This window comes from Solanum tuberosum, unplaced genomic scaffold (genome assembly GCF_000226075.1).
Source record: "Solanum tuberosum cultivar DM 1-3 516 R44 unplaced genomic scaffold, SolTub_3.0 scf00205, whole genome shotgun sequence".
NCBI classification, from domain to species: Eukaryota; Viridiplantae; Streptophyta; class Magnoliopsida; order Solanales; family Solanaceae; genus Solanum; species Solanum tuberosum.
The window spans coordinates 1,090,786-1,100,999 of NW_006239130.1; the positions used below are offsets into that span (position 1 = coordinate 1,090,786).

General features: G+C 34.1%; 1 protein-coding gene across 3 annotated transcripts in view; it reads right to left on the minus strand.

Annotated features, from left to right (window-relative positions):
• Positions 1 to 2,706: 2,706 nt before the first annotated feature.
• The window catches only part of LOC102597764 (microtubule-associated protein 70-1-like), a 12,808-nt gene continuing 5,300 nt past the window's right edge, over positions 2,707 to 10,214 (minus strand). For 2 of the 3 annotated variants that reach the window (XM_006355705.2, XM_015312510.1), the window contains 9 exons: positions 9,802 to 9,867; positions 9,449 to 9,619; positions 9,154 to 9,324; positions 8,888 to 9,043; positions 8,624 to 8,770; positions 7,864 to 7,935; positions 7,250 to 7,780; positions 6,952 to 7,136; positions 3,215 to 3,484 (listed from right to left, as the gene is read on the minus strand). In XM_006355705.2, coding sequence (XP_006355767.1) covers positions 3,448 to 3,484; positions 6,952 to 7,136; positions 7,250 to 7,780; positions 7,864 to 7,935; positions 8,624 to 8,770; positions 8,888 to 9,043; positions 9,154 to 9,324; positions 9,449 to 9,619; positions 9,802 to 9,867 — 1,536 coding nt within the window. In that variant the 3' untranslated portion in view covers positions 3,215 to 3,447. Of the gene's footprint in view, positions 3,485 to 6,842; positions 7,137 to 7,249; positions 7,781 to 7,863; positions 7,936 to 8,623; positions 8,771 to 8,887; positions 9,044 to 9,153; positions 9,325 to 9,448; positions 9,620 to 9,801; positions 9,868 to 10,214 lie in introns of all 3 variants that reach the window. The other variant, XR_367947.2, reaches the window with a different exon arrangement.

The window sequence follows — 10,214 nt, forward strand, 5'->3', positions numbered from 1 at the left end:
CAGAACTAGGGTAGAAATTTTTGGGCTATGTAATTTTTTTTTACTGGGTAATATGGGTTGTCTAATTTTAATTTTTTAAAATGCTAATAATAAAAAAGGAATAATGCATGTGACATGGCATCCTATTAGGAGAGAGATAATGTTTTTTTTTTGTGTCAAGTATATTTGAGAAAAATAGGTAAAATTGGGTGATATTGTGGTCCTAAAACAAGCATAAATGATATTCCTAGGTAATTTTCCAAACATGGGTGACTATCCAGGGAAATTACTCGTATTAGTTATACAAAGTTTAGTTATGTAGTTATTACTTATACAAGATTACAATACATTGGTGAGTTAATTCTTATTTCTTGATTCCAAAAATGCTTAGTGAGCTAATGTTTATTATACTCATTAAAATAAACAACTATCTAAATAACACATTAAAATTAAATAGATACCAATAACTAAAAATAATAAAATAAATAACAAATAGCTAGCAATTAAAAGTAATTTATATTGGATAGGATTAAGCAATTAAGTAATTTAAATCTCTCTATATATACAATAGAAGAGGCAAAATAACAAAATTTATAATTAATTAAAATTATATATTTATAATTACATTAAATTAAAAATTACAATTCTAAACTAAAAAATAAATTTAAATCAGTATCTATTACATATAGATAGATTTTAAAATTTACCTTTAACATTTTTTATTTTAAAAAAATAAATAGATACTAAACAAAAGAAATAATTTAAAACTATGAATCCTAGGGAAACGGGAGTTTGAAATAGACATTTGTTATTTTATATATAAACTAAAATAATTAAAAGACCGAAAATAGAAACTTTAATTTTTATTTTTTCTTAAAATAACTAACACCAACGTAATTCAAATTCCTCTTCCAGTTATTTGGAAAAAAAACATTCTATTTTGATTTGTTTTAAATTAATATGCATTTAAAAGTAAATTGATAAGGAAAATATGTATTTATTATGTTAATACACGTATAACTAATACCCATATAACTTATTTCACTTTCTATTTCGCATAAATTATACATAGATTTCCACATAAGTTATGTAAGTCTTAATAATGTAGGATTACAAAAAATACAACCAAACATTATATAAAATTATTACATGAATAACTATTATAGAACATATGGAAACCTACCAACCAAACATTGTATAAAATTAAAACATGAATAACTTTTATCCTATTTTGCAAATCAAACATGGTATAAAATTAATAAATGAATAATAAAATTATTCATGTATTAGATGTAGCTTAAACCAGCTACCAAACGACCCCTAAATTCGTCGATGATATAGCACATGCTCTTATTTTTAGCAATTTGCTCAATTCATTCATCTAGATTTGACTTTTTTTTTAAATCTTTTTGTTACTTGTGTCGATCGAAAGAGCTCATCCTGGGCTAGCTGACACCCTAATTTTTTAATCTATGAACAAAATATAAACAAATTTAATCAACTTTATATGAACATATAAATTAAAAAGTTATTAATATTACCTACTGAGTCCCTATGGATCCCTTGACTTTCTTTGCCGGCTCAGACTTAGCCAAAAAATTAGTGATTCTTTAATATGTCTGAAGATCCTTATTTAGTTCAAGTAAAAGTCAATTAGACTTTTTTTTTCAAGCATCTCTAAGCTAGTCGGACATTCTAAAATTGACATTCTTCTCGTAGATCGTAGAAATAATCTTGTTATACTTTGAAACTCAAGTACACAATATCGGCAAATCAAGTATCTAATCTTAGATGCTATATTATGAAAAATTAAGGCAAAAAAATTATTAAATAACAATTAATTTGCATATTTTAAATTGATTAAACATGTCATATCGTGTCTTATTTGATATTTCACCCAAGAATGTATAAGGACGGTCATAAAACCTTCTAATACTTTCCTTGACAGTATTTGCGCTCTCTTTTCCTAAATAGAATATGCCAAAAAGACAATAAACGTGTCAAATCATAAATAAATAATTAATTAAGATGAAAAGAAACAGAATAAATCAATTATGAAAAATAAACTTACTCAAATATGAAGCATATCCCTCAAGCATCCTTAAATTCATAACCCACTCACAAATCTCTCATTTCTGAAAAGCTACTCTTGTATTTGAACATTTTATTATTTTGTGATTTGTGCACTAATAGTTTCTTTCTCTGGCAATATTTCTTTGAATATGTTCTGATTTTTGGATTATCTTGTCTTGTCCTTAACTTCCATCGTTGTGTTGAACAAGTTATCAAAATATATTTTTTCAATGTACGTGACATCATCAAGATTACCTCGTAAAAGATTATCATCCCAATACAATAACCCCCAAAATATGTTCTGCTTAGTCCAATTATGCCCAAAACCATATCCGAAAAGTCTAGAAGATGTAGCTTTTGTAACCTTAATAACTGACAAACTCTCTCCCAAATTTTATTTCATGACAATGTTGGAGATGGCAGATCATTTTCAATTTTATTCATTCTGAAAATACTTTAATAATTCTAATCTCGTGATCCATTAACAATAACTAATGGTGACAAATTCAAATCATGAATTTTTACAATCGTGTTTAAAAGTGAATGTATTACTATTATTCATACAATATGGACAATCCAACTTTACGACAGTCATTCAACCATACACCATCTCATATACAAAATTTTTTATTAATAATCCACATTAGAGAATAATGCAAAATAAAATTTTGCTTAGTTGATATATCATATGTCACTACATCTTTAGACGATAATTGTTTTAGCTCCGCTATCAAAGGTTGTAGATAAACATCAATCAAAACTAGAGCAAACAATGATTCTCCAACTAAGTATGTCCAAAGTAAACTAGAAAACAAAATCCATGCCACAAACTTGAGTTGTTTCCTCATTAAGTTTGAACTTTGAATCACATATCAATGGTTGGATTTGCTATGATAGCCCCTCGTTGGCCTTGAGATAATATGCATTCGTCAACATCAACAAAATCCCCAATAAGTTTGAAATTGCAAAATATTAGTCTCTGTAATTCTTCAATTTCCGGCCACCCATATGAAAACTTCCCAACCACGACATATTGGAGATTTTCTATGGATGTTCATGTGTGACACTTTCACCTCCATCGACTTCATCATAGGCTTACCATTAACGAAGGTCATAGATTCATAGAAATAGGATCGACCTTATAAGGACTATCTGCACGGTATTGATGACATGAACATTTCTTTACCACTTGCATAAAAATATAATCCCTGCCTTTGCCCATAGTTCCATACAGATGCACTTCTTTTACTCATAATAATACAAATATGTTACAAACATATACATAAAATAAGCTAATGCCCCCAAACAACTATAGTACTTTACAAACTGACATGAGTTGTGATAGTATTCGAGGGGAGAAATATTCCTTCTGATATGAAATGCTGCCCGCTTTCATCATTGTTCGGTAAATTTTTTGTAGCTCCGATCGTTTCTACATAAAGAAAACAAATATCATCAGACTCCAAAATTAAACCATCATTAGATCTACAGTTTTGTGATTTTTAAGATGTAAATTGTAAAGAGTTGCCTAATTAAAAACTTGTGAATTTACTAGGAAAGGAGAAAATATTTGGTATCAGTGGTAACACTCCATCAGTTGATTTTAAATTAATTTGTACTTTCGAAGTAAGACTAAAGAGTGCTTAATATGCTAAGAAAGATGTGTTATGAGGTATTCAGATTGCACAATGGTTGTATGTTAAGTTTTGAAGTCGTCCGCAAAAGTTATGACAAATTACTTTCATAAATTCTCTAAAAATTGAGTTAGATGTCTAAAAGATTTTCTCTCAATATATAAAGAGTTAGAAAGTTCACTACCTATCACATCAAAGTTCTATGACCCGCGAGCTGGTTAGATGCGTGGGACAGAGGGCTCGTGGTACCTGCGTAGGTACCTGCTTGCGCGGCTAGGCATTGAAAGGGAAGGAGCCTAAATCGACCCCTTCTTTTTTTCTATGAAAAAAGTAGTAAGGAGTAAGGTTATTAAGATTAAACTCTCGGATTAATTTCTAACACATTAAACCGTTAACAAATACAACTTCACAGTAGAGAGATATTTGCGTTTTCACAAGACTGCGCAAGTAGGTAGGTTGCAGTGGGCCCTATGTCGCTCAACTTCTTCATTTTTATTTCATTTCCACTTTGTCCCAAAACCAGAAAAACAGAGCATAGGACCAAAATACTCCTTAGATGTTGATGATTCGAGCTTAAGTGCTTAACAAATGTTGTAGTTCTCACTGAGCTCATCATTTTTATGTAGTTTACCCTAAAAATTGTGTGGTGTAGCTCCAGTTGTGTTGTGGCAGTAGGAGTTAGGCTGCATTGGAGGCTTCGAGTAGTATTTCGAGCTTAGAGAGCATTAGAGCAACGTAAGACTCTCCTTCCAACGATTCTAGTTTTGTTAGGCCACAAATAGTATTTTACGGCAAAAATCTGTATAGTTTGTCCGATCAAACATAATATTGAATGATTGAGTTCCCGCTTGATATAGCCTTGTGGGAGTGTGGGAAGGAATAGATTGACGACATGGCATTGTCGGGAAAAAGTATGCTAAGGCGATTTCGTTCTTTCGGCATGTTTTCTTAAAGCGTAGAAATTATATGGCTAGATTATTGTCATTGATTTACTCGTAGCCATAATTGCACATTGCTGTATGTTCAAGTTGATATATTCATCCCTTGTCGAGACTTGTATTCTATTAATAGTGACCCTGTGTTCAGATATGACATTTCTATCAATTGTATAGGTCACTTATAGCTAAATTGATCGCCGCCTTCAGGCTACTTGTATATTGTTGCTGCCTACGGAGCTATTGTAGTTAGTTGCAGGGGTTTTACTTGTGCCTCCGAGTCTATGTACAGGATGCCTAAGGGGCTATTGAAGTATGTACAAAGCATATAGGTGGTACTATTACCTACGGGGCTACACTAGTGCCTAAAAAGGTTATGTGATGCCTAGGGGGCTACAATGATGCCTAAAAGGGCTATGTTAATGCCTAGAACGGCTATGTTGATGCCTATGAGGCAATGTTGATGCTACGAGGCTACGTTAATGCCTAAAAGGGCAATGTGATGCCTAAAAGGGCAATGTGATGCCTAAAGGACTATGCGATGTCATTGAGGAGCTGGCAGACTTATTCGGTTGTAGAAATAGAATTTTTCCAACTACTTACTTGGGCCTTCCATTGGGGGCTAAATACAAGGCGGAAGGCATCTGGAGTGGAATGATTGAAAAGTTTGAAAAAAGGCTTGCTACATGGCAAATGCAGTACCTCTCTATGGGTGGCAGACTAACATTGATAAACAGTGTACTTGATAGTATCCCAACATATAGTATGTCACTACATCCCATATCCAGCAAGGCTTTGAAGCAACTGGACAAAACCAGAAGGAATTTTCTGTGGGAAGGGAATAGCAACAACCATAAATTCCATTTGGTCAAGTGGCCAACAGTCTTGTTACCAAAAAAGTTAGGTGGTCTGGGCATTAGAGACTTAGCACTGCACAACAAATGCCTACTTATGAAGTGGCTGTGGAGATATACTCAAGAGGAGCAGAGCCTTTGGAAAGATGTGATTATTGCTAAACATGGAGCCCTAAACAACTGGTGTTCTAATGTTTCAACAGAACCATATGGAGTTGGAGTCTGGAGAAGTATAAGCAAATTATGGGAGGAATTCTCTCAACACAAACACTTAATAGCAGGGAATGGACAACATATCAGCTTCTGGAGAGAAATGGATATTTATACTTTATGCTCATGGTTTTATGTAGTAGTAGTTTTTCTAAAATATATAAATAAAGCAACCCTTATAAAAAAAGACCCTCCATAAATAGTTTTTTAGATAAATATGCCTAAAATTGATAGGATAAAGATTCCATAACATTGTGTTCCTGAAACTACTTTATTCATTTTTTATCCTCCTCCTCCTCCTTTGAAATATATAAACAAAAATCAATGAAATAATTAGTTGAGGGTCCAAAAGGACTAGTAGATGTGGAGTTCGATGACGATTTCATTTTAAAGATTATCTATATTATTTTTTTTGTTATTACCTTTTTCAAATAATAATTATAATAATGTTTCTATATTATTGATGATTTATTTGAAATTATTTGTGGAATTGTTGAAAAATTTACTTTCGTTTATTTTATTAGTAATAAAATTACAAAATTGAAGATACATGAGACTTACTCCCTGTTGATGCATAAGACTTACGCCCCTAGTTTTGGGGATTACGCCTTGCCCCGTGCTGCATAAAGTACCCCGCCTCGCACCCCCTCTTTTAAAACATTGCTTGGTAGGCAAGTGTGGGAGAACATGACACTCTTCTCGTCATGATCGTTCCTTTCCCTTGCCAGAACTACAATAGTGTTTAAAACTAGTCTTAACTTTGTGCGAGAACTAAAAATGGGGTTCAAAAGATGCTCTATCCTTTCACCTAAGGAATGTCTATTTCCCCAACTCTTTCCTCCCAAACCAACTAGTGGAAGGAGAGCAACTTAAGTTTCTACTCCACTTCCCTTTTCCTCATTTTCAAAGGAGCTATGTGAAAAAGTATCTTACAATGGACTCCTATTCCAAACCTTGGAAAACAGAAAGTGTCTATAGTGTTTTTATTTCACTAATGCATAATCTTTAGATATAGATGATGCTATAAGTTCTCTTTCAAGATCCCAAAGAACCATGCAGAATCTAACAATAAAAGGGCTTCAAACTGAACCAATCTATAAGGTCAAAATGCATTCAAGGCATGTTACCTCTGGGCATTTAAGCTTTGAGACTCTTACCTTCCCTTTGCGCACACTGATATATTAACGCATGTAAGCGAATGTTGTCCTTATTGAGCATTCTGTATTCAGCAATTTGATTAGTGGAGGGGGGTTTTGAGAGCATCACCTTTGTGGTAGTGTATGACCATTCATGGCTTCCTTGGCAGAGTAACTGCACTTTAGCCTTTGATCATACTCCTTGCCATTACGGATTGTAGCAACCTCCTTTTCCATTGCTGCAACTTCCCTGCGCATTCTTTTGGCCTCAATTGCCATTGCCTTGTTTAACGTTTCAACCTTCTTTGCCAACATCTGCATATTTCACATGAAGATAAGCTGAATGAAAGCAAAACAAAATGGAGGGGTTGTGCGTGTGTGTCTGTGTTCTAGCTTATTGTGGAGTTCAGAGAAACAGAGCATGAAACCTCAATGGCATCATCTTTGTCCTTCAGGCTATGATCTTTCTCATTGCAAGCTTTGCGTAGAACTATAACCTCTTTTTGAAGCATATCGTACACTGCTCCAGAAACATAATCTTTATTTTCCAACTTCATTTTCTCAGCAGCATTCAAATCTGCATTCTCATGTGCAGTTACTATTCCATTGCTATGGGACTCTCTGCTAGTACCACTATGTCCATTATCTTTCTGATCCGTAAGCTGGACTGGCTTCTCCTTACCCTCTGATCTGCTGCCGCCATCAAATGCGCCCGATAAGTTCTTTGCTTTTTTTAACAATGAGCTAGCATCATTTGACTGGGATGATCCAGATTGAAAACTTGTTTTTCGTAATAAAGAACCATTGGAGGGTCTAGACAAGTTTTCAACTCCTCCAAGGGACATACGCCTTGAGCGCACATTGCTTATGCTTCTTCCTTCAGCTGCAGTGCGAGATGTAACATTTGAAGGCACCTTAAACCTTTCTTCCAAAACTTTAAATCGTAATTGATACTTTTCCTGGGAAATCAAGGAATGCAATTGGTAGCACGTACACAATAAGTGCAAAGCAGCATAATTTTCTGAACCATTTACTTTCTTACCTTTAACTGTGCTTCTGCTTTTGCAGCACGCTCTGCAATTGCCAGTTTATCTTTAAGCTGTTGCATTTCTCCCTGCAAAAACATATACAGAAGGATATACATTCCTGAATGTCGAGCATCATACCTACTGAGTATATGTGGAAATGCATATGATAAATCTGATATCCAAGGTAACACTTGGTTTATTCTGCTTTTTAAGTACCATGGTTGCATATCCAGAGAAAACTAGTTAGATAGAAGTGGCCTATTCTCATTTAAAGCTGACAGCCTTTTCCCCTTTGATCTATCGTGGTTTGACCTCACATCTTGAGGTTGAAGGTCCACTCTCCTTTAAAGTTGACTCCTTTAGTCCCATTTATCTGTCTTCATTTGATCTCACATTTTGATTTATATGAAAATTGCAAGAGAAGATGTAGGTCCAACAACTGAGACTTACTAATTAGTGAGGCGATGAAATATCCATTTCAAGGAACAACCACATACCTCATGTAATCCCTTTTGTTGCTTACTTTATTTCCATGTCCAACTTTTTCTTCTTTTTCTTTCCTTGAGATGGAAGCAGCCTCTCTACCTTCCAACCCATGTTCTATTAGTAATTAGTTACTCACATATATTAATGAGAACTGAATAAGGGCAAATTCAGGTTGATTCGTGCAACCATCCTAGTTTACAATAAAGGTCATTTTACATTGCACTATTACGACAATTAGCATATGTTTTTTTCAGAGAAAGTAAATCAAGAAAGCTAAAGTATTCATGCCTGGTAATATTTTCTTTCTTCAAGCCATTGTTTTACAGGCATTACTTTGTCAGTGGCATCTTTCCAGTCATTGGCAACAACAACAGCTACTCTGTTTGCAGAAATCTTTGCACGGGCTAGCTCACGATCTAGGATTCTTTTCTCCTCCTACAAATCATAACATTTAGTCAGGCTCAATATATGACAGATACTGAATTATCAAATAAGAAGAAAAAATAGCAAGATATAAAGAAAGAATAGGTTGTAAAGTTAAGATCCACTTGCATTCAGTTCTTGCACTTTTCTCTGGTATTCTCGTACAGCATTTGCTGCAGCTCCACCAGCCAATACAGCTTCCTCAAGCTCCCATACAGTTTGTGTTAGTTTCTCAACCTCTGCAACCTTCAGTCTATGCATTTTGTCCAATATTTTGTTTTCTTCCTGCAATATGAGTCTAGATGCTTACATCGGACTCTTGATAATGACAGCTAAAATGGAAGTACGCTTCCCATTGATATCAAAATCTGAAGAAACTTTAGTGTCGGCAAAACCTGGCATATTTCTATCTGTTTCATTAGATCTTGATTTTTATTTTGCAGGTCATCAACCAAAGCAGCCTTTGCCAATGCCATTTGAACAGTTCGTTCTGCCTCCAGTAGAGCGGCTTCTTTAGATTTTGTAAGTCTGTCTAGTGCTTTATTGTCATCCTGCAACTTTGCCATCTGCAACCGAAGTCACGAGAGGCAAACTTTTAAATTTTGGAAGAGATAGCATTACCAAACTTCACCAAGGTAGCAACATGAGTAATTCTCAAGAACCGCGAAGAATACCAAAGTCGACAAGTACCTCTAATCTGGAAAGTTTTAACTCTGCTTCGAGGGGTGTGATGATTGCCTCAATGGGCGGCATCTCATCATCTTTCTGTGCAGCATGAACTCTCCGAAGAGTAGCTTCAGCAGCAAATTGTGCAGCCAGCACTGACTTTTTCTCATCATTTATTTTCTTAATCTCAAGATTCTGAAATACGTAAAGGTCTCGTTAAATTCATAATTCTGAATTATTAGGCTCTAAATTCTTAGTTAATTTCCTTATCTCAGTTAGTTATAAAAGGCCGTCGCACAATCATAGAAGAATAGAATAGAGGTAGGAAAGTATTCATGAATATTGAGGACATGTAATAACAGCAGCAAAACATGTACCTTGTTTTCAAGAAGAGCTTCTGTTTTTTTCAGCTTTTCATCTACTTTCTTTAGCTCATCATTTAGCTGCAAAAGGATTCAAGAAAAAGGAAAAAGGACATCAATAATCAATAAGATAAAGTCCTCTTCGTTGTTCTATTTTTTGTTTTTTTTTTGACAAAGTGATGATGCATATATAGAAGGACAGTATAAATATAATGTTTAACGATTTGGTGCAACTGTTGAAGGCACACGTACTCAATTGGCTGAAACTTCGAATTACACAGTGATATTATGAAATCTGACAGGCATTTTCTTTAGCAGTCATCATGGAAAGATATGAACCTTACTCGTAAAGATGTCGTAAATTGATTTTAATGAATAAAAAAGACACAATAATTCCATACTTTTTTAATTTGAAGAGGCTAACTTCA